We start from the raw sequence: 23,838 nt of genomic DNA on the forward strand, positions 1-23,838 counted from the left end.
ACTGCTCTGCAGTGCAGCTATTCTCACCCTGAAGATGACAAGAACTGAGGCCTTTGGTACATCACCCCCTGCACCCCCCCCCATACAACAGAATGCAATTCTAGATAGAAACAGCACAATTCCACAGTTTGTTTGTTTCTGCTTAGCCTTGGCTGTCCTGGACTGCTTTGTAGACCAGGCTGACCTCAAACTCAGAGAGATCCACTTGCCTCTGCCTCCCTCCACCCCAACTCAGGTGTGTGCCACCATGTCTGGCTCAAATTATTATTTTTTTTTTAAGACTTACTTATTATTTAGACAGTGTTCTTTCTGCCCACACACCAGAAGAGGGCATCAGATGTCAGTATAGATGGGTATGAGCAACCACTACATGGTTACTGAGAATTGAACTCAGGACTTTTGGAAGACCAACCAGCACTCTTAACCTCTCAGGCTTCTTTCCAGCCAGTGTCCCACACATTCTGATTTCAACAGAGGCCCTAAGTTACATCTGCCCAAAGACACCACAGAGTAACAAACAGGTGCTCCTCTATCACTGACTCTTGGTTCCCACCTTACAGGGTAATTAACTGAAATAACCAATGTACTCTGTTCTTCCTCCCCCCACCCAGCTTTCTTCACCCTATTTATAAAAATCAATTTCTGCCAGGCGTGGTAGAGCACGTCTGTAATCCCAGCACTCAGGAGGCAGAGGCAGGTGGATCACTGAGTCTAAGGCCAGCCTGGTCTACAAGGCGAGTCCAGGACAGCCAAGGATACACAGAGAAACCCTGTCTCCAATACAAAAAAAAGGAAATTGTTCTGTTGTATTAGCCTACATAATAAAAGACTGTCTCACAAAGCCATGTCACTGAGGCTTGTCGGTGTCCTGATATTTCTAATCTTTCAAACGAAGCACTGCAATGTTTGAAGGTAAACTCTACACGGTGTTGAAGATGCTAGACAGTGCATAGGACCTGCTCACAGGATGATGCTTGGAAAACCTTAACATGGGATTTATAACCTCAAGAGGACTCAGAAAAGGAGAGTTCTGTGTCAGGCAGGTTACAGGAGGGTATTAAACAACCTTCAGTATGAGCAGCCTCTGCTGCAAGAACGGCCTTGGGGGCACTCTGGCTCTGTCTTCCAGTCTGCCACTCCTCCTGCCACAGACCCTGCCTATCGTGTGTGGCCTCCATGACAGAGCTTGTAAGGGAGGAGATAGAGACAGCAGGCCCTCAGTTCTCCTTGCCCAGAGCCACCTCAAGTCTCTGTCCCACTGCACTCCTGTGTTGCGTGTGCAGTGTTCCCTGGCTCAGCTGCCTCTGGGAAAGGCGCAGTAGTAAACCTTGATGGCATCTGTACAGCGCTAGCTGCAGGAGTACGAGCAGAGCAGTCATGAAGTCACAGTGAGGACCTACATTTCAAAGGGCTTTCAGGAAACCTCGGGGACCACTGGAGAGACTCCCCACAAGATCGGCCTACAGTAGTGTATGTTAGAGCCAGAACTGCACAGGCATTGGCAAGGGGACAGAGCAGCAGCAACGGTCAGTGCTGCAATGTAGCCCTGCTCCCAGAAGCGCTTTGGGAACAGGTATCTCTGCAGCTTGAGGAACTTTAGCCCCTGAGGGTAGAGCCTGTGCTCTGCTGGGTGCTCCCCCTTGTCTGTGCTCTCCAGTCCCATCAGTGCAGCCACAAGCACACGCTGACTTTGTGTGGTCACTCTGAAAGTACCCTTTGCCTGAGTCTCCTCCACAACAGATATGTTAAGCTCCCTGACTTCAGGACAGGAGTGGATCCTGTAGTATAGTCATTTTTTGAATTACTGGAACAGGATAGATGTGGTTTCCATGTTAAAAGGAGAGGAACATGGGAATTTGGAGCAGAGTGCTAGGATCTGAAATGTGTTTCCCAAATTCATACATTGAAACACTGGATTCGTACCTACATAAACTAAGTATTACATAACTGTCTGCCCATTCTGCTTTATGTGAAAGCACAGAAACAAACAAAAAAGAGCTGCTCTTGCCTGATCTTAGAACCCCCAGCATGCGACACAGCACTAACCAGCCAGCCCATCATGCTCTGGGGTCTGGGTTTAGGAGTGGAGGACAGAGGAAGAGAATGGAGCTACAACACTTGTGCCATCTTCCTGCTGTGGCACTCCTGGACTTTCTAGTCATGAGCCAAACATCATGGCAACAGAAAATGACCTGAAACAGAGCATCCTGAAGATTAGAAATGCATAGACATTTTACACAGAAAATGCCAAGTAGCTTTCCTCTGCTAATACTTCACAGACAAGATCCTCATTAGAACTCACACTAAGGCCGTGCATGGTGCGTGCCTTTAATCCCAGCACTCAGGAGGCAGAGGCAGATCACTGTGAGTTCAAGGCCAGCCTGGCCTACAAAGTGAGTCCAGAACAGCCAAGGCTAAACAGAGAAAAAGCGCGCGCGCACACACACACACAAACCAAAGAAGACAAAAAATGAAGTAATTATACAGGAAAAGGCTTGTATACCAGTGTTGTGTTTCTGCTGAAATCTGAATACTGAGGTTCTCATTTCTCTCCAAGAAAACGGTCACATCAAAGAGAGCATCCACACAACCGTAATGGTCAGTGCTGTCAGCCTGAAAGGCTCTACTGTGGGAGACGGTCTGGGAGCTGGGGCCTCAGCATGCTGACAGGACATGACTGCATAAGTTGATGTGTGGGGCTCGTCTTTTTAATACTGGTTATTACCCTACTGCATATGCATGTGCTCATGCAAACTGCAAGTGGGTGCAGGTATCTACAGGACAGAAAAAGAGGGCTCTATCCCCTGGAGCCTGAGTTATATAGAGAGTAAACACTGCTGGAAATGGGTCCTTTACAACAGCAATACACAATCTTAAGCCTATAGAGGCTCTTTCTCCAGCCCTTAGAAGACCCACTTTAACTCTGGACAGGACCATTCTAGGCAGGGACATACCATACTGTCTGGGGTGATGACGTGACTGTGGATGCAATGTGACCAGCTCTCACAAGGCCCTACAACTGTGACTTCCCCAAAAGTTGGACTGTACCCTACAACTGGGAGCAAAAATAAACCCTTTCTCCATTAGGTTGTTTTTGTCGCAAGTATTTTGCCATAGCAACAGGGAAGACTCAAACAACAGCCTACAAATATCTTCACATAAACCAAGCGATGGTGGTGGTAGATCTCAATGGCCAACGAGGAGACAGGCCTCTGAGCATGTCTATAGGTAGGTAGCCTTGGCCTAAGATAATGGGGCTGGAAACTGCCCACACAGGCCGGCACCATTCCCAGTACAGGCATTCTGGAGGGAGGAGAAACCTGCTGAGTGCAGTACTCCTCACTTTCTTCCAGACTGTGGATACAAAGTAACTCTGCATTGAAGGAGCGATAAACCTGTTTTTGTTATGATCTCAAGATGGAGAACGGTCTTATGAGAGAACAGGTGAGGTTAATCCACTAGAAGACAAACTACTGGGTGCGGAAGCTTGATTGTTGCCAGCTGAAAAGATCGGTGAACAGACTCTGGGAGGAGATACATAAATGAGCCCAAAACTGGAGGCAGGGCCTTGGGAGACTTGGGATAGTTTTGGCTCCACTTCCAGACGCTCCTAGAGAGAACCGCTCGAGGGAAGGCTCCGGGGCTCCGGCTCCTGCTGAGGTTCCGGGTTCTGGTTACTCCAGGTTCCAGCAGAAGAAATCCTGCTGATTACACCAGGAGAATCGTTCCTCAGAACTGATATCCTTACAGTTTTGTTATTCTTTAATCCTCTTTTCCTATTGTTTCGGTTAGTCGGGTTATAAGGGACGTATGCTCAGTTAATAAGTTTGTAATAAAATATATTGCTTAAGAAAATTCAGCCCACACTGCATTCTCCTCACAATCCGGCTGCTGACTGCCATCATGAAGACTGTACCTTAAACCATGATCTAAAAGATCCAGATGTGCTAAAACAGAGTAAGTGCGCCCCCTGCCGCTTTTTACTTTTAGGACCTTGAGCAAAAAAATTCTGTTAAGACTCTTTCCCCCCTAACAAGGAGGCAATATGGGCTGGAGAGATGGCTCAGAGGTTAAGAGCACTAACTGCTCTTTCCAGAGGTTCTGAGTTCAATTCCCAGCAACCACATGGTGGCTCACAGCCGTCTCTAATGAGATCTGATACCCTATTCTAGCCTGTAGGTGTACATGCAGGCAGAGCACTGTATACATAATAATAAATAAACAGGTCTTTTTTTTTTTTTAAAAAGCAATACTATCTCATGGTAGTTTTTTCATAAACATGTACCTAAAGACCTTACAGTCTCCTGTAAGAGCTACACTGCTATTTTTTTTTTTCAAGCTCCAGCAACAGGAATACTTCCTTACAGGTTGCTGACCTACTGCTAATCAACATTAAAGGAAGTTTAAAGGTCCTAGTCTAGACACACGTTTCAGTGGCAGAACAAATTTCTTAGTACACACAAAGCCGTAGAATCTATCTCACAGCAAAAGAACAAAAAAGGTAAAACAAATAGACACAGAGACACACACACAGTGCCATCATTTAAAAAAATAATACAGGCACACAGTGCAATGTTATGCATCCATGAAGAAATGGGTAGATTTCTATGCAAATGTAGAACAAAACACAAGCTAAACAATTAGATTCAAAAACTGAATGTAGGGCTGGAGAGATGGCTCAAAAGTTAAGAGCACCGGCTACTCTTTCCAAAGGTCCTGAGTTCAATTCCCAGCAACCACATAGTGGCTGACAACCATCTATAAGGAGATCTGGTGTCCTCTTCTGACCTGCAGGTGTACATGCAGGCAGAGCACTGTATACATAATAAATAAATCTAAAAAAAAGTTAAAGTACATTAGGCTTCGTAGATAGACTCATACCAGTGTGTATATAGGTGCCAAGATGCACTGAGAAAAATATAATCCCTGCTGGAGAGATGGCTCCGAGGTTAAAAAGGGTAATATAAAGAACAATGACATTTGAATGGATGTAAAATAAACTAGAAAAAACTGTCTTCTGGAAAGAAAGATCTGAGAACTTAGGAGAGGGGGAAACTTGTCCTCCCATACAGTCTTTATCTTGTTTAAGTTGTTAGGGTCAGGGCTGTAGCTCGTTTGGTAAAGGCTTGCCTAGAAAGCAGGCAGTCCTGGGTTCTATTCCAGGTGTAGCGCCAGGACACACAGCGACACCTCAGCCCTTAGGAGGAGGAGACAGGTCCAGGTTCAGCTAGAGACACTATCTCAAAAGTAAACTAGAGAACAATGAGCAGGGCAGAAAAGGCGTGCGTGGACGTGCGCACACGATCTCTAGACCAATGATGGGGTGGAGGAGGGGCACACATAAACACAAATAAATGAAAGCACAAAGACAGGAAATATAGATGTAAAATGAAGGTATGTTGTTAACACCAGTTAAGCCTAGTGGCACATTGCAATGACCCCAACCCTCAGGAGGCTAAGGCAAGATAAGAGCAGCCTGAGCTCCAATCTGAGCCTCCATATTAATAAAAATAAATAATAACATCAGTAACTGTGGCAACTCAGCCTGACCTTCACCATGGACCAGGCCACGCCTCCCAGTGCCCACACTAGTCTCCCAACTACTCCAGAAGAGGGGTTACTGCCTGGCCTGTCTTCTCCACTCAGCCCCACCTGCAGCTTGCACACGAAGCACTTGGCTGAGACAGTAATTCTGAACAAAGCTACAAGCCAGAAAGGAAACCACTTGCCAAACATCTTATGTTTTAATAACACAAACAGATCTTCTAGATTTCAAATAAAGACAAGCACATGAAACTAACCCTGACACAGTGTGGCTATGAAGCTTGAGTACCCTCAAGAGCAAAGCCGTCTGGGAAATCTGGCTACTTGAAAATATAATCCCATCAATCAGCAATTCATTGGAACACAAACCACATCTAAGCCTTAAAAAAAGAAAATCAACTCCAACAGAATTACGACCATGAAAGAGGCAGTGCCTTTAAATTTCCTCCTCATAACCACCCTGACTGTCAGAGCATGCTTATTACTGCACTGCCAGTCAGCAGAGCTGGAGCGGAGAGCCTTCCTACAGGACAGAGAGGCAACAAATAAAAGCCACTTCCCAGTTGGGGTGAGACCTCGTGGCACCTGGCTCATCGCGCACTGCCTGCATTTACGGGCGCCACGCTAGCTCCCCAGGGGAAGCAGTAACACGATAACCTGCTAATGTGAAATACTAAGGCAAGAGTCAAACATTCAAACGCCCATGTACAAAAGCCACTGGTCAGGTAGGGGGCAGGCAAAATGGAGACAGTCTTGCCCCATCAATGAGCCTAAATCATACACAGGTTTAAAAAATCTGTTTTCCTTATTATATCTTCTGATGTTGTCATTGTTAACTAGTTCAATTAAAAGTAATACACATATAAAAAACATTATGCCATACTTTCTAGCCACAGGATAGCTGCAGCTATAAGAAGGCAATGCCAGCCCCTGAAGAGAATACAGAATGAGCACAATTCATAAACTTGTGGAGGGAGAAAGCTGACATGGGAACTGAAGCTGAGCACATGCCAAGCCCAGGCCTAGTTAACTGAGCAAGAAACTCTCTAGAACACACCTGGGCTTCTTTTTACAAAAGATTTTATTTATTTATTATTTATACAGTGTTCTGCCTGCATGCCAGAGGAAGGCATCAGATGTCAGTGTAAATGGTTGTGAGCCATCATGTGGGTGCTGGGAATTGAACTCAGAACCTTTGGAAGAGCAGTCAGTGCTCTTAGCCTCTGAGCCGTCTCTCTAGCCCTGACTCTTATTTTTATGTGTGTGTTCATGAGTGTACAAGGTGACAGAAGTGGTCGGAAATGGGCACTGCAACATCTCCTGCAGCTGGAGCTCCAGGTGGGCAGCTGGACAGGAGTCAGCAGCAGGATCAGTGCTCCTGACCACTGAGCCACCTCTCCAGCACACATAGAAATTTTTCTTCACAGACAAGTGCCCAGGAACACTAGAAAGCACATGCTACATTCAAATAACATAACGTTATTGAGAAATGAACTGAAGAGGCTCTTCCTACACAAAAGCCAGCCACTCATCCTGGCCGACTGCGGTCCCGCCCAAAGGACAATGAAGGAGGCTAGCTGGCAGAGGGATACAGGAACTGCATGACCACCTTTAACTGCACACAAGGTCTGAAAGGCAGAAAACAGAATTTGCAAAGAAAAGGGAAGGTAAGCAGAAAGGTCTGGTAAATCTGGTGCCTCACCAGACAAAGGTCTGGTAAATCTGGAGCCTCACCAGACAAAGAACAGAAGTGCAAAGCCAGAACCTGGCCCAACAGCAGGGCTAGAGCCATAGGCTCTGAGAATTTCACCTCTGTGCTCTCAGCACAGTTGCAGCTTCAACTCACTGCACTGAGCAGCGCTGCTCAAAGGCGCTTCCTTTTGCAATGGGCAGCAGTTAATGCTGAGATACCTAACTGTTGAGTACTCCGCACAGGATTATCTGTGACACACACAGGCACACTCACACCACCCCAAGGCCCTATGCCAACTTTGGGAAAGAGGCAGAAAGCACGTGAACGCAAGAGCTGGAGGGTGGAGCCAAATGCTGCTGAAAGTCTTTTGTCGTCTGGACATGAAGGAGGAGTGAAACTCATGGATTGGTACCTGCACAAGACTGAACCTGTCCACATTCCAGCAGGGACAGGGAAGAGCTCGAGGCCCCACCCCCTAGCCAAGGAGCTATTGGTAGCTAATGGCTAGGGGGAAGCAGAAGTCATTTTTCTTCAAGGGTGTAGCCACTGGCAAATTACCCATGCTCCAGTAAATAAGCCCACACCCATGCTCATGCAGCAACCTTATTTTAACTCGATGGGTTATTTTTAAGAATTTTTAGAGACCTGAAAGAAGGAGGGGGACATGTTGGAAAGAAGGGTCCCGGAGGGAACGGGAGGTAGGAGTAGAAGAGCATCTGGGAAGTACATTAAAACACATATGAGGGGGCCGGGCGGGACCGGGTGTAATAGCGCACACTTTTCATCCCAGCACTGGGGAGGCAGAGGTAGGCATATCCCTCTCTACAAAGTGAGTCCAGGACAGCCAAGGCTACACAGAGAAACCCTGTCTTGAAAAAAACAAAACAAACAAACAAAACCAAGGAATAAAAAAACTCACATGAGGGCTATAGAGATTGGCTCAGAGATTAAGAGCACCCTTGCTCTTCCAGAGGCCCTGAGTTCAATTCCCAGCAACCACATGGTGGCTCGCAACCATCTAAAATGGGATCTGAGTCCCTCTTTGGATGTGCATGAAGACAGAACATTCAGGCACATAAAATATACAAATAAATAGTTTTAAAAAGAAAGGAAGGAAGGAAGAAAAAGAAAAAGCACATATTCCCAGCACTCAGGAGGCAGAGGCAGGCAGATCTATGTGAGTTTGAGGCCAGCCTGGTCTACAAAGTGAGTCTAGGACAGCCAAGGATACACAGACACAGAGAAACTCTGTCTCAAAAAAGAAAGAGAGAGAGAGAGAGAGAGAGAGAGAGAGAGAGACAGACAGACAGACAGACAGACACTAGTATGAAATTGTCAAAGAATAAATAGGAAGAAGAAAAGAGGGGCAGGGAGATCCTCAGGTCAGGGAAACACCGAAGATGGCAGTTAAAGCACCTAGAGATCCCTGCGCTTGCCTCTCCTGGGACTGACCCAGAGCTCTAAGAAATAGAAATAGTCTAGGCACCCAGGCCAGATTGCCCTTTTGTTAGGCTGGCTGCCAGATCACCTCGGGACTCTGTTCTCTGCTCCCAGTAGCTACCGCTCAAGCAAGTCCAGGAAGCATGACCCACAGCCAAGGAACTGGATACAGGATGTATGCCACTGACTGTCACACAAGTAAAATCTAAGGGGCCTTGGCAAACACATAACTACATTTCAAAGAGCGTCCTGGACAGCCTAAGCCCTGTAGTGGAGTTAGAGCCACACACTCACAGCGCACACTCAGACAATACCCAAGTAGTACTAACCCCTTGACAGCACAAACTAAAGTCATCAGTATCCATGTACAAATGGAAAGACTAAGGTAAGAGATGTAAAAATGAAGCTGGGTGTGGTGGCACATGCCTCCCAGTACTCAGGAGGCAGAGGCAGAGCTCCCAGCTGTGAGTTCGAAGCCAGCCTGGTCAACAAAATGAGTCCAGGACAGCCAGGACGCTGTCTGGGGGGAGGGGGAGAGTGCAAAAAAGCCATAGGAGTAGGGCCCCCTGGGGCGCCAGGTCCAGCTCCCAGCCCAGGATGAGGCGCACAGGCTTAAACCTCCCATTTCCTGCCTGTTCTTTCTAGAATGAAGTCTTACCCGGTGCCTGTTCTAGCACCAAGCTCTGCGGAACTCTGAAGCCTCAGGAGCCATCCCCCCTCCTCACCCATGACTCCTCTAGATGGCGCTCTGGAGCACACTTTCAGCCGACAGCGGAAGGAGTCAGCAGTCTTGTGACTCCTGGGATGGAAGGAGTGTCTCAGGCACTGTGAGGGCAGCGTGTGCAGAGTTCAGCCTCCAAATGCCTCCCGGAAGTCCAAGCGTTAAAAACTAAAATCTCAGTGAAACAGAGGTGAAAAGGAAGGCCTTTTAAAGGCTTAGGCCTTTAATCCTAGCACCCTGGAGGCAGAGGCCCACTGTGAGTTCAAACTGTGAGTTCGAGGCCAGCCTGGTCTACAAAGCAAGTCCAGGACAGCCAAGGCTACACAGAGAAACCCTATCTCGAAAACCCGAAAATAAAGAGGTGATTCGCCCATAGGGTTCTCTCTCATAGATGGACGGATGGTGTGAGAGATTGGATTAGTCACCTTAAGCCAAGCTTACAATGAACCCTGGGCCCTGTCCTGCGCTTTCTGCTGAGGCTGGATGGTACAGCAGCAAGGCCCTCTCCACACAGGCCAGCACCTTCATGGTGGACTTTTCAACCTCCAAAACAGAGATCCAGGTCCTTTCCTTGTGGTCTCCTCTAGCCAATAAACCTCTAGCTTCTCTATGACAAAGGATGGCCTGAACTTCTGGTCCTGCGTCCTTCTACCAAGTGCCGGGAGTACAGGGCTACAATCATTTTTCTTTTTTTAACATATCTATTTATTAGGGATGAGTGGGAATGCAGTACCTGTGAGATCGGAGGACTTGAAGGAGTCGGTTCTCTCCTTCTAACACCTGGGTCCTGAGGATTCAACTCAAGTTAGAGGGTTTGGTAACAAAGGCCTTTAACCTTGTAAGCCATCTTGCCAGACCCTTTTCATATTTTCTGTAAAGTGTTCAATCTGTGTCTTTCTGTTATAACAATAGAAAATGGACTGTGATTCTCACTTAAACATTTGAAGCTGCCTAACATCTTGAGCCTCTGTCTGTATCTCCTTAGGTAAGGGCTGGGTCCTCCTGTGAGGCCCTCCATTGTTAACTCCACCTTCCAGTTCTCCTGTCTACCTAAGTCGCCTCAGAAAGATCTCGTGTTAAGGATCAGCATTTTTTAAAGCACCCTCTTCTGAGCCAGGTGGTGGTGGTGCATGTGGCCTTCAATCCCAGCACTTGAGAGGAAGCAGAGGCAAGTGGATCTCTGTTAGTTCAAGCCCCCTCTGGTATACAGAGTCAGAGTGAGCTCCAGGATGGCCAGGGGTACATAGAGAAACACTGTCTCTTTTGTGCCTATTTTTTGTTTGTTTTTGTTTTGTCAACTGGACACAAACCAGTCACACAGGCAGAAGGACCCTTAGTTAAGGAACTGCCTCTTAACACACGGGGGCCTGTAGACATTTCTGTGGGGCATTTTCTTTACTGCCAACTGATGGTGGAGGGCCCAGTCCATTAATAGAGATGCCATCCATGGACAGGTGGGCCTGGGCTTGAGACAGGTAGCAAGTAGGGAAAGAGTGGCTTTGGATGCTGCCTCCAGGATCAGAGCCTGAGTGTATGCTTGGCAGCTTCCTTCAATAATGGATGCTAACATGTAACAAACCCTCCTACCTCCCCAAGCTGCTTTTGGTTGTGGTGTTTTAAAACAGCAACAGAGAAGCCAGGTGATGGCCCAACGCCTTTAATCCCAGCATCTCTGAGTTCACCGCCAGCCTGGTCTACAAAGCAGTCCAGGACAGGGCTACACACACAGAAACCTTGTCTCAAGAGAGGGAGAGAAAAAAAAGTAACATAGACAGATACTATTCTTTCTCATTCCTTACCAATCAGACACTATCCTTCATTTCATAGGAAGAGAAGCTCCACTGGGTGTAACAGCACGCCTGTAACCTCAGCTTATGGGGCTGGGGGGTAGGGGGGATCGCCAGCTCCAGACCAGCCTGGCTTACATGGGGAAACCCTGTCTGAAAAAAGAAACAGATGCCGGGTGTGGTGGCACACACCTGTGATCCCAGCACTCGGGAGGCAGAGGCAGGCAGATCTCTGTGAGTTCGAGGCCAGCTTGATCTACAAAGTGAGTCCAGGACAGCTAAGGCTACACAGAGAAACCCTGTCTCGAAACACACACACACACACAAAAAAAACAAACACAAACACACACACACCCAGGGTAGAGAAGGAAGCAGTCTAACACAACACTTGCTTGTTGAGCCACAGCAGTGAAAGTGCCTGTCAAGAATGACCACAGAGTCCCAGCTTCAGGACCCACGCAGCAGGGGGGAAATGACTCTCCCAACTCTTGACCTCTTCAACCATGTTATGGTGGGGACACACTCAGACACAGACATCCTGGCAATAAAGTAACTATTTTACAAAACATCTAAATGCATTATCATATAAACTTCGGTAAACAGAGACAAGCCCATCATTCAACAAGAAAGCTTTTAAAACCAAATCGTGCCAGCAAGTGCTAAGCCACTGAATCAGGTTGTTTAGTGCTACAGGAGGACTGTTCTTAAGTCCAAGTTAACCTGTCTATCGAGATCCAGAAGGAGCGGAAATCAGGCGCCCATTAATGTTCAAGGGCAACATTCTATAAACCATACACAGCAAACTCCACTTAACTCAAAAGCTATACATACGCGGCCCTAAATTATTCTTACAAAAACGGGGGGGGGCGGGAGTAGGACGGGGGACAGTGACTCTCTCGAGGCGCAATGCTGTTATGGGAAAGACAAGATCCCTGAAAGAAACCCAGCTCACTTACTCTGGCTTTTGCAGAAAACTGCCGGAGTGCACATCCTGGGAAATCCCTAACCCAAGCTCTCTATTAAACTTGTGCATACTTTAAAGATAATAACAGTAAACGGCTGGTCTTCATATGCCATCCTCCCCACCCCCACCTCGCGCCATCCGCAGCTCCGAAAAGCCTTCTACAGAACTTCTTCGCGTCCTTTCCAGCAAAGCCAATGTGCCTTAAGCCCGCCCTTCACCTCCCGCCTCCTACCCCCCCCCCCCCCACACACACACCGGTGAACCTCAATACCGGGCAGACTGCACTCCACATGCACGGGCGCGGAGGAACCCATGTGCTCGCATACCCGGAAACAACAGCCCCCTGGCTCACACTCTCCGCGGCCCACCTCCCGCCTCCTCCCTCCCACCTCCCGCCGCACCCACTCCCAGCGGTTCACCCCCGCCCCCACCGCCGCCGCCGCCGCCACACACATCCCTCCATTCGCCCACGCTCCCAAGGAGCCCGCCTCCCCTTAGCTCCAGGGCTCGCCCAGGGCAGCCGAGAGAAGCAGGAAGGAGGAAGGAGGGCCGCGCGCCCGGAGCCTGGGGCCTGGGCCTTGCCTGGGATGCCCTGGGGTGAGCCGAGGGGCAGCCCCCGGCCTCCCGCCCACCCCGCCCCGTACTCACTCGCCAGCCGCGGTCCGTCGAGCCCGCCGCCGCCGCCCGCCGTCGCCGCTACCACCGCCGCCGCCGCCGCCGCCCCCGGGACGCCCAGCTCTGGCTTCTTGGGCCCCGCGGGTGGCCCCGCTCCCCCGCCAGGGAGCGCTCCGGGAGGGAAGCCGGCCCCCGGCGCGGCCGCCAGCGCCAGCGGCACGCTGTTGCTATGGAGGCCGAGCCCCGGGGCCGCGCCGGAGGCCGCGGGGTCCTCGTGCAGGAACTGACACTCCTCCCCGTAGAAGCACGTCTTGTCCTTGGCGTAGTAGCGGCAGTACTTGAGCTTCACGCCCGCCGCAGCCGCCGCCGCCACCGCCGCCGCCGCCGGCCCGCCCGGGACGCTCCCGACGCCCGACGAGGCCGCGACCGCGACTGCCGCCACGGCCGCCGCCAGCGAAGAGGACGACGGGGAGGCGGCGGCGGCCGACGGGGGCGGGAGGCCGCCGCCACTGTTCATGGCCACGCCGCAGCCGCGTCTCCCGCCGCCGCCGCCACCATAGACGAGGGCGGGAAGCAGCCGCCGCCGGAGCCGCGGAAGCCGGACGGAAGCCGGGAGGGCGGGCGGGTCGGGCCCGCGGAGCGAGCCGGAGCCGCCCGGGGAGGGGGGGAGGGGCGGGCGGGGGCTCTCCCTCGGCGCTGCCCTTAAAGGGGCCGCGGTGGAAGGCGGAGGGGCGGGCGCACGCGCGCGGACGGGGTAGAGGGGGGGGCACGGGGGCGCGGCGGAGGGAGTTGGTCCGTCCGCGAACTCCGCCTCCGCTCGCCGCCTCGCGCTCCGGTTCCTCCCGACTTGTTTATTCCATTTTCCTCTTCCTGAGACGGCCACCGCCTCCACTGCGCGTGCGCGCGCGCGCGCGGCGCGGGGGCTTGTGGGTAAGGGCCTGGCCCGGGCCAGCAGGCGTGGCCCCCCGGGGGCGTCCACGAGCGGGCTGGAGAGAAGCGGTTGGTCGCGGCCCGGGCCCTCGGTGGCCTTACCCTCCACCCACCCCCAACTCCACACACACACACACACCCCACCCCGGGTCGTCGCGGGGCTCACGAGACCGGACGTCCTTCTCGGCGTCCCCTCCTGCAGCTAGGGCGGCTGTCAGCTTCCGAGAGAAAACACAAAATGACAGCCGGCCGGGCCTCGCTGCTCCTCGGAGGGCAGCTTTCCCGTCCTCCCCGCCGCCCCCCGGTAACCTTTTGTATTCTCCCACTCCAAGGTGATGGAAATACTGAGCCAGATAACCTTAGCTTCTGGGCTCTTTGTCAATAAAAAGAAAAGGGGAGCCAGAACCGATGGTGTGGGCAACCCCCACCCCACTCCACCCCAACTTCCAGGCGCACCTGTTTCCTCCGTATTGATGACTTTCCGCGGATTTTTTTTTTTTTTAAATCTCCATCACCAGGAACACTGCTGGCTAGGCCCCATGGGAAGACCCATTCCCAAATGTGCTAGAAGGCTTTCTTACTCTGCGTTCGAAATTCACTTTTTAAAGTTTGTCCCCTGTCGGTTTCCAATTTACTGCATTATATACGTGTTTGTTTCTTTAAAGGAGAGAGGCGATAAGACATTTTGAGGAGCAACAGTGAAATGAAAGTTGATTTTAACGTTCTAGGTGTTCTTCTCTGCAGGATGTTCTCAAAAGGCAAAGGCCTGTTACGAGAAGGCCAGGTATGGCCGGTATTTAAGGAGTTGTGGCAGCCTGACGAAGCCACACAAGAACGGACAGAAACAGTACCACGCTGCAGAAAGCGCGAGGTGCCTTTGGTAAGCCTAGTGATGCTGCCTAGCTCAGGTCTAAACTGATACCCTTGTGTGAGTGAGTCTTCACTCGTTTAAGTATTCAACAAGTATTCGCAAATGTTCATGACGTGTATCAGGAACCGGCAAGGAGCTGGGGACGCAGAAGTGAACAAGACGCAGTCATACCTAAATTTGGATGCTTGTTTATTGAACTCCGTCTAATTAGTGTCTCTAATGGTCTACTTAGACCATGCCATCAGCTGTTAGGGTTTTTTTTTTTTTCCCCTGATACAGGGTTTCTCTAGGGTAGCCTTGGCTGCCCTGGCCTCACTTTGTAGACCAGGCTGTCCTGAAACTCAGAAGATCCGCCTACCCCTGCCCAGTGTAGGCGTGCACCATCATGCCCAGCCTGCTAGAGAGGATTTACAGATGCTGGATGTTGAGTTCCGATCTGCCCTGGTTGCCTCTCTCTGCCTCACTTGTGAGTATCAGCTTCCTAAGGACTTGTGTAAACGCCCCGTGTCTGGGAAGCTCCGTGGGGTTTAGCAATTGCTTTTTATTGCTACTAGGTGTGTAGAGAAGGAGCATTCTAGACAAAGCAAAGAGCTCCTGAGGCCTTGAGGTGAAGCGGCCAGACTGTTAGGAGCAGACAGCTGAGCAGAGTCCACACAGAGTCTCTGGCTGCAGGAAGGGAGTGGGCTTTTTCTTGAGGGCAATTAGAAATTATCACAAGGTTTCAAAGTATTAAGAGGCAACATTCACATCTCCTTGTAGAAGAAAAAATGATCCCCATGAGAATCCAGAAAAAAAGAAAATAAAGGCAAGTTGTCTGAGCAGAGTAAGACCTGAAATTCCTAACGTTTATTGATTCCAGTGCAGTGCTTACCTAGGGCCAGCACTTGTGCTACTTGTATTGTATGTTTTACTGTTATTTTTAAAAAGTAAGGGGCCGGGCGGTGGTGGTGCACACCTTTAATCCCAGCACTTGGGAGGCAGAAGCAGGTGGATGTCTGTGAGTTTGAGGCTAGCCTGGGCTACAGAGCAAATTCTGGGATAGCCAGAGCTGTTAGACGGAGAAACTCTGTCTCAAAAAACCAAAAAATAAAATAAAAAGTATAGTAGCCAGGTGGTAGTGGCGCAAGCCTTTGATCCCAGCACTTGAGAGGCAGAGGCGGACAGATCACTGAGTTTGAGGCCAGCCTGGTCTACAAAGTTAGTCCAGGACAGCTAAGGCTACCCAGAGAAACCCTGTCTCGAAAAACCAAACTAAATAAATAAATAAAAAGTTAAAAATATGATGGTGGCACACGCCTTTATTCCAAGCACTCTGGAGGCATAGACAGTTGGATCTCTGTGAGTTCCAGGCCAGCCTGGTCTACAAAGTGAGTCTAGGACAGCCAAGGCTACACAGAGAAACCCTGTCTCAAAAAAAAAAAAAAACTGGAAAAAACCAAAAACCATGTCTTTTAATGGCTTGACAAGCAAGATGATGTTCACAATGAGACAACCAGGGCTTGGTAGTTTATGCCACATTTAACACATTGTTACAAGTAACGTTAAATGAGAATCTGTTCCACATGGCATAGCAAGCGAGACCTGTGCTAGGCTGTTGATGTACAGCATATGTAAGACCTGTGCTAGGCTGTTGATGTACAGCATATGTAAGACCTGGCCTCAGCATGGCTCTGTCAGGAAAACACTTACCTTGCAAGTCCGAAGAACTGAGTTTGATTTCCCAGAACCCAAGTAAAACGTAGTGGGTGAGCTTATAATAGCAGTTCTGGGGAGGTAGAGACAGAAGAATCTTGTGTGCCAGCTGCCCAGCCATCTAGCCTAATTGGTAGCTCCAGGCCAGCAAGAAACTGTCTCAAAGGCGAACAGCTTTTCTAAGGATGACACCTGAATTTGTTCTCGTGACTTTCACATGTATCCTGGGCGCGCGTGCACACACACACAGAGAGATAAGGTTGAGCCTCAGAAGTTAGCAGGGAGTCATTAGAAATGCCAGTATTAAAGTTCGTCACCTCTCAGCACCACATTTGACAAAATGGCAATTAAACCTTTCTGAACATTAGAGAAAGGGAGGCTAGGACACTCAGGCAGCTTCAGTAGTCTCAGGTTAGTCGTAATCAGATGTTGATGAAGTCAGCCCTGGAAGAGGCAGAGGGTGTCGGCAGGGACTGAGGCATATCCGAATAGGCCTCCCCTTTGGATTCTAGCTTTTACTTCAAAACTTTGTTGACACCCTAAGAAATACCTAGTTGACTGGTATTCTCCAAAACTAGTGGGGGTAGGTAACAGCAAACAACAGGCTAGGGTTGGTAATGCTTCACTAATTGAAAATCTATGTGCTGTCACCAACCAATATGAATATTAAGCTTTGAATCTGAATTAATTTGGAAGAATGAGGGTACCTTAACATGTCACTGATGGCTTACTCCCCCATCCCTAAAAGCAAATTGACTCTGATTTCCTTAGCTTGAAATATTACTGTTCTTAACAGATAAGACTCTGGAAGGTGGCTCTTCTGAGCTATATACTCTAGTGTGCTCAGCGCAGCATCACTCAAGAAAGCCAACAAAGAAAGTTGCAAACGGCCCAAACTGTAAACAAAAAGAATAATGAAGTCAATGTGGAGGGCATGCTCAGAATATATGCAGCTATAAAAATAGCCACGAAGCCTGGTGTGGTGGCGCACCCTTTAATCCCAGCACTTGGGAGCCAGAGACAGGTGGATTGCTATGATCTCAAGGTCAGCGTGGTCTGCAAAGCAAGTCCAGGACAGCCAAGGCTACACAAAGAAACCCTGCCTGGAAAAAAAGAAATGAAAATGTGCGTTTAAATGATGTTTTGTGACTATTAAATGTGATACAAAATTGCATATGCTTTCTAACTAATGTTTTTAAAAAGTAACAGAATAAGGCGTAGAGAAATTGCTTCCAAACATTAGCCAGAGTTTTAGTAAGGTGATAACAAAGTTTCTCTGTGTCTGGTAAGCCATACTCTACAAAAGAAAAATAAGCTTTAAGATTTGTTATAATTTCTACACACACACACTGCCACTCCCCACCAAGACTTGCTGTAGTCTAATTAGCCTTTTAATTCTGAGAAGTGGGCATGTTGTATTCATTAAATTCTTCTTTATTCTAGGTTTCAAATAAATTAATTAAAACCAATTGGACATTCGTTGGCCATTTCTTTATATTTTTGCTGTACTGTACCTCAAAGTGTATTTCGTCGAAGACTGGTTCAGCAGAGTATTCATTTGTACAAAAAATGTCGCTAGCATTGGGAAGGTTTGAGAAATGGAGTCTTTTTTAGAACCTTGACTGTGTTGACATTCACACTGAAGTCAGACATACTAGTGCGTTTGCCAGGTTTCCAACTGACACTTCCTGTCAGCTTGTGCGGTTAGTGCTGCCAGAGACACTGTTCTCACCAGTGTAAAGACTTGAAAACACGGTCACCTTCTGCAGTGCCCTCCACCAAATGCTTCCACAGAGTGAAGACAGATGTGAAGCGCCCCTTAACACTTCCTTGGCGCCTGGCCGCTCCTGTCAGTGCCTTCTCTCTTGTTTTTGTCTACGTGTGTAAGACATCAGTCCTTCCTTGAACTCTGTAATGAGACCCATGCAGAAAACTGAAGCATCTGGTTAAAACTAACAGGCTGCTTTGGGGGGCAGCTTGGTACCCCCCACACAAGCATGACCTCTAGAATGCCCACACCTTGTATCATTTTGTAGAACACTTAGGAGGGGCAGCTGTCTGCCCTGCCCATGCTGAGCATTCCCCTAGAATCTGAGGAGTTGTTGGGATAAGGGCCTAAGACAGGGTCTCCCTGTGGTATCTGCCTCTGCTTCCTTGAGTTGCTTTTCCTTTCTGGTTTTTCGAGACAGGGTTTCTCTGTAGCCCTGGCTGTCTTACACCAGGCTGGCCTTGAACTCAGAGCCATCCATCTGCCTCTGCCTCCCAAGTGCTGGGATTACAGGCGCACACCACCATGCCCACAGGTTGCTTTCTATTTCAGCACCACATGACCAAAAGCCAGGTGGGGAGGAAGGTTGTTGCAGTTTACAAGTTAGAGCCCCTCGGTGTTAGGATGTCACGGCAGGAGCTGAAGCTGAGGCCCTGGAGGAGCAGCGCTCCATTGCCTTGCTCCCCCTAACTGCTGAGGCCCTGGAGGAGCATCGTTCTATTGCCTTGCTCCCCCTAACTGCTCCTGTGCTACCCAAGACCACCCACCTGCGAGCAGCACTCTCACACCAATCATTAAAAAAAATAAAACTCCCCACAGCACAGTCTGGCAGAGGCAGTTCCTCAGTGAGGCTCTCTCTTCACAGATACATTAGGCCTCTGTGGCTTTGGACAGGGCTGGAAAGAGCACCCACCTAAAGGGTTATTTGGAGCTGCATAACATAAGGACCTCTTAGAGGAAGCAGCCGTTCTGGCGGTAGCAGAAACAGAAACCTTCATTTGCAGAATTGGTCCAACCACCTGGCTGTGCAGTGGGCTTTATCATGACAATTTCGTATCATCTCCTTAGCATTCTGTCTGAATCCCTCTACAACTGTGATGGGGACTTGAGCAGTTACTGTGGTGGTGTCTCGTGTCCCGTGGGTTCCTCCAAAAGTCTTGAGGTTGAAGAAGGCTCTATGAGCTTCTGTAACTCGGTCCAAAGTAAAGCACTGCCTTAGGGTTTTGTTGCTGTGACGGGCGCCATGGCAACTCTTACAGCTTGGAGGGTTTAGTCCACAGTCAGCGGGGTGGGACAGACATGGTGCCGGAGAGGAACTCCTGCGTCTGGATCAGCAGGCTACAGAGAGAGTGACACTGGACTGGGCCTGGCCTGAACGTCTGAAACCTCAGAGTCCACCTCCTGTGACACACCTACACCACAAGGCCACCGCTCCTAATAGGGCAGTGCCCTTCCCCAGGAGCCCGTGGCTTCCGTTGAGACCACCACAGGAACCTAGGCTTACGCCAGCTGTCAGCACTCCACCCTCAGCTCTTCCTGGTGAGGGAGACATCAATGTCTCGGGATTCAGTCTTGTCAGTTTGGCGGAGAGTTTTTGTTTCTTTGTTTTGTTTTTCGAGACAGGGTTTCTCTGTGTGGCCTTGGCTGTCCTGGACTCACTTTGTAGACCAGGCTGGCCTCGAACTCACAGAGATCCGCCTGCCTCTGCCTCCCAAGTGCTAGGATTAAAGGCGTGCGCCACCACACCCAGCTGAGTTTTTGTTTTTTGGTTTTTGGTTTTTTTAAAGATTTTATTTATTTATTATTTATACAGTATTCTGCCCCCATGTGTGCCTGCATGCCAGAAGAGGGCACCAGATCTCATGATAGATGGCCGTGAGCCACCATGTAGTTACTGGGAATTGAACTCAGGACCTTTAGAAGAGTAGCCAATGCTCTTATTATTTTTTTATTTTTTTATTTTTTGGTTTTTCGAGGCAGGGTTTCTCTGTGGAGCCTTGGCCATCCTGGACTCACTTTGTAGACCAGGCTGGCCTCGAACTCACAGCGATCCGCCTGCCTCTGCCTCCCGAGTGCTGGGGTAGCCAATGCTCTTAACCTCCAAGCCATCTCTCCAGCCCCAGAGGTTTTTTTGTTGTTGTTTTTTTTTTCTTAAGACGTATCTAGTAGTGTGTGTGTCTATGCACAGGTCATTGTGCCCTTGTGGAGGCCAGAAAACAACACGAAATAGATCTGTTTTCCTTGTATTCTCAGTCACACACCACTCCAACTATGCCATAGGCTCTTAGCAACTGTCTAAAGTTTTGTGCTGATGACATAGAAGCAACACCTTCCTCTTCACAGCAGTTACACTACCATCTGGATTTTTGGGGCGCTTTTATTAGCGTATTGTACATTATATCAAGCTCCGTGACAAGTTTTCTCCATTCTACCACCTTACTCCCACTGAGCCCCTTCCCCTTCGCAGCTCACACACACACACACACACACACGGAGCACCTTCCCCTTCGCAGCTCACACACACACACACACACACACACACACACACACACACACGGAGCACCTTCCCCTTCGCAGCTCACACACACACACACACACACACACACACACACACACACACACACGGAGCACCTTCCCCTTCGCAGCTCACACACACACATACACACACACACACGGAGTCCCTTCCCCTTTGCAGCTGCCTCCCCCTCCACTTGAAAGTCTTTTTTGCGGTTGTTTTGCTTGTGACCCAGTGAGTTTATTTAGGAGCTTGGGTGAGGATTGCCTTACAGGCGCACGGGCAGCTTTTCAGTGGCTACCCCACTAGAGAAAATGTCACTCCCTCTGTCATCAGCCAGCCACTCAGCTGTGTATAATCCTCGGGGATGGACAGGCGGTGTCCCCATGAACACTTTTGCACACCATGGCTGGGTGTTGATAGGCCAGGTCTTGGAAATCTTTTTGGTTTGTTTGTTTGTTTGTTTTTGTTTTTGTTTTTTTTTGGCTTTTTTAGTTAGGGTTTCTCTGTGTATCCACCCTGGCTGTTCTGGAGTCTCTTTGTAGACCAGGCTGGCCTTGAACTTAGAGATCCACTTGCCTCTGCCACCCAAGAGCTGGGACTACAGGCGTGCACTCCCCACCTCACACCCCCAGCTTGACAGGCCAGATGTTAAGTAGGTAATCTGAGCTGCAATAGCTTCAGGAATGCACCAGCTGAGGCATGCCACACCACTCCCCTCCGAGACACACTCTTTTCTGCAGCGTTCCCTACAGCTTGGTGGGTATTCCTTATTCTCAGCACTTAGACCAATTATAAGCTTCCACAGCTACCATAAAGTTCTGTGGCTGCCCACTACAGAGCAGGGCTTTCCCTGACCAAAGCTGACACTGCACTAGTCTTCGGGCATAAACACAAGTGTTTAGAAGGCAGTTTGATGCGCACAGCAGCTCTGTATGGCAGTAGCATCCCCACTAGGGGCCACCACCACCCCAGCCACCGGCTTTTGACCACGGTACAGTACCAGACAGGAATCCCATTTTGTGGAGCAGGTCTGAAACGAATCAGAAAACGGCTGGTTGCCGGCAAGTGAGGCCGCTCACAACTGCCTAAAGCCTGCTCCAGGGGATCCGACAGGCTCTTCTGGCTTCCGAGGGCACCTGCTCACACACAGTGTATTCCCACACAGTGGCACACATTCGTAAGGAAAATGAATCTTTTTAAAAATCAGTAATCTAGAAGTAGAATCATTTAAAATTGTATGAGACATTTCTAGGATGTGGTGTGTGTGCTGCTGAAATGTTGAAAACTTTTAATCTGAAATCAGGACATGGGAATTGCCCGCAACATTGTACCTCAAGCCCTGATGGGAACAAAAGGGGAGGGTTGAAAGGAAGAAAAAAACAACAACAACAAAAACAACCAAATGAGGCTGGAGAGTTGGCTCAGTGGTTAAGAGCACTGTCTGCTCTTCCAAAGGTCCCGGGTTCAATTCCCAGCACTCACATGGCAGCTCACAACTGTCTGTAACTCCAAGATCTGACACCCTGACACCAATGCACATAAATTTAAAAATTAAATAAAAATATTTTTTAAAAACAGCAAAAGATCTACAGACTACAGGCCTGCTGGCACACACGGGTAATGTGTCACAAATTCAAGGCCAGCCTTTGCAATTTAGGAAGATTGTATCTCAAAATCATTGTGCATTTAAAGATGTGTCCTTGGAACACTGTTCTTTATAGGCCAGAATTAGGGGAAATGCTGCGTTGGGTTCATCAGAGGAACAGAACCCATAGCATAAAAACAAATTTAAAGAGGACTTCTCACTGGGTGGTGGTGGTGGCGGCGGCGGCAGTGGCGCACGCCTTTAATCCCAGCGCTTAGGAGGCCGGGGCAGGCGGGTTACTGTAAGTTCGAGGCCAGCTTGGTCTACAAAGTGAGTCCAAGATAGTCAAGGCTACACAGAGAAACCCTGTCTCGAAAAACAAAACAAAAAACAACAACAACAACAAATTTAATTAAAAAAAAAAAAGGATTTCTCAGATTTCCTTACATGATTTGGTCTGAGTAGTTCAACAATGGCTGCTTCACACTGTGGAGGCTGAGAGCCTGGTGGCTGCTCAGTCCACAAAACCAGATGCCTCAGCAGCTACTGAAGTCCTGAGGGATTCCTGGAAAGCTATTGGTCTTCAGCCCATGTTGGAAAACTGAAGAGGCTGCCTTGTGATGTCAGCAAAAAAAAATGGCAGTGACCCTGTCTCAAAAACAAACAAACAAACAAACAAACAAACAAAAGAAGAAGAAAAAACAAAAACAAAAACGGCAGTGACCCTGTCTCAAAAAAACAAAACAAAAAACTAAAACAAAACAACAACAACAACAACAACAACAAAAACTGGCAGTGGCACCTGCAGAGTAAATAAACTCAATGGCATGACCACAGACAACTGGAAAACAAACAGGTAAAAAGCAGAGGCTTTCTCCCCTAAGGCTTCTTTTCATTTGGCTGCTACCAGAAGCTGCTGACGGTATTTAGGATAGGTCTTCCAAATTCCCATCACCTGATCAAGACCGTCCCTACAGGCGTGCCTAACGGTGTATCTCTCAGTTGACTGCAGATGGAGTCAAGGTGGATGACCACATTAACCTTCAACAGTGAAGTATGAGGGGCCTGGAAAGATGGCTCAGGGGTTAAGGACACAGGCTGCTCCTCTAGAGGTCCTGAGTTCAATTCCCAGCAACTACATGGTGGCTCACAGACATCTATAATGAGATCTGGTGCCCTCTTCTGACCTACAAGTGTACATGCAGGCAGAGCGCTGTATACATAATAAATAAATCTTTTTTTTTTTAAAGTGTTCACCTGACTTACGTAACTTGGCATCTGTTGTGACTGAATTGTATTTTATTTTACAGGTCTCACACTGTAGTCCTGGCTGGTGTCAGACTCGCTGTCCTGAACTCATGGCAATCCTATTTCAGTGTTTTTCTTGTTTGTTCGTTTGTTTTGTTTTGTTTTTGAGACAGGGTTTCTCTGTGTAGCCTTGGCTATCCTAGACTCACTTTGTAGACCAGGCTGGCCTAGAACTCACAGAGATCCGCCTGCCTCTGCCTCCTTAAAGGCAAGTTTTACCACACCTGAAACATTTTTTTCTTGAAACAGTCTCCTCCCCAGCTAGCCTCTCACTTGCTGGGTAGCTGAGCATGACCTTGAACTTCTGATCCTCCCGCTTTCACCTTCTGAGTGCTGGAAAGATAAGCATGTGCAATTTTTATGAAGATTTATTTATTTATGTACATGAGTGTTTTGCCTACA

General features: G+C 48.9%; 1 protein-coding gene and 1 long non-coding RNA gene across 9 annotated transcripts in view; one reads left to right on the forward strand and one right to left on the reverse strand.

Annotated features, from left to right (window-relative positions):
- PAN3 (poly(A) specific ribonuclease subunit PAN3) overlaps positions 1–13,288 on the reverse strand; it is a 106,017-nt gene extending 92,729 nt beyond the window's left edge. For 6 of the 8 annotated variants that reach the window (XM_084761739.1, XM_084761738.1, XM_084761737.1 and 3 more), the window contains exon 1: positions 12,798–13,288. In XM_084761739.1, the coding sequence (XP_084617865.1) occupies positions 12,798–13,281 (484 nt within the window). In that variant the 5' untranslated portion in view covers positions 13,282–13,288. Of the gene's footprint in view, positions 1–12,141; positions 12,191–12,404; positions 12,511–12,797 lie in introns of those variants that run through there. The other 2 variants (XM_084761741.1, XM_084761742.1) reach the window with 2 other exon arrangements.
- Positions 13,289–14,898: 1,610 nt separating this feature from the next.
- On the forward strand, positions 14,899–17,431 carry LOC311586038. Its single transcript, XR_014775444.1, has 2 exons — positions 14,899–15,031; positions 17,054–17,431. It is a non-coding gene; the product is annotated as an uncharacterized lncRNA (long non-coding RNA).
- Positions 17,432–23,838: the final 6,407 nt, after the last annotated feature.

The sequence above is a fragment of the Acomys minous genome (assembly GCF_964271855.1).
Source record: "Acomys minous genome assembly, chromosome: 16".
Classification (NCBI taxonomy): Eukaryota; Metazoa; Chordata; class Mammalia; order Rodentia; family Muridae; genus Acomys; species Acomys minous.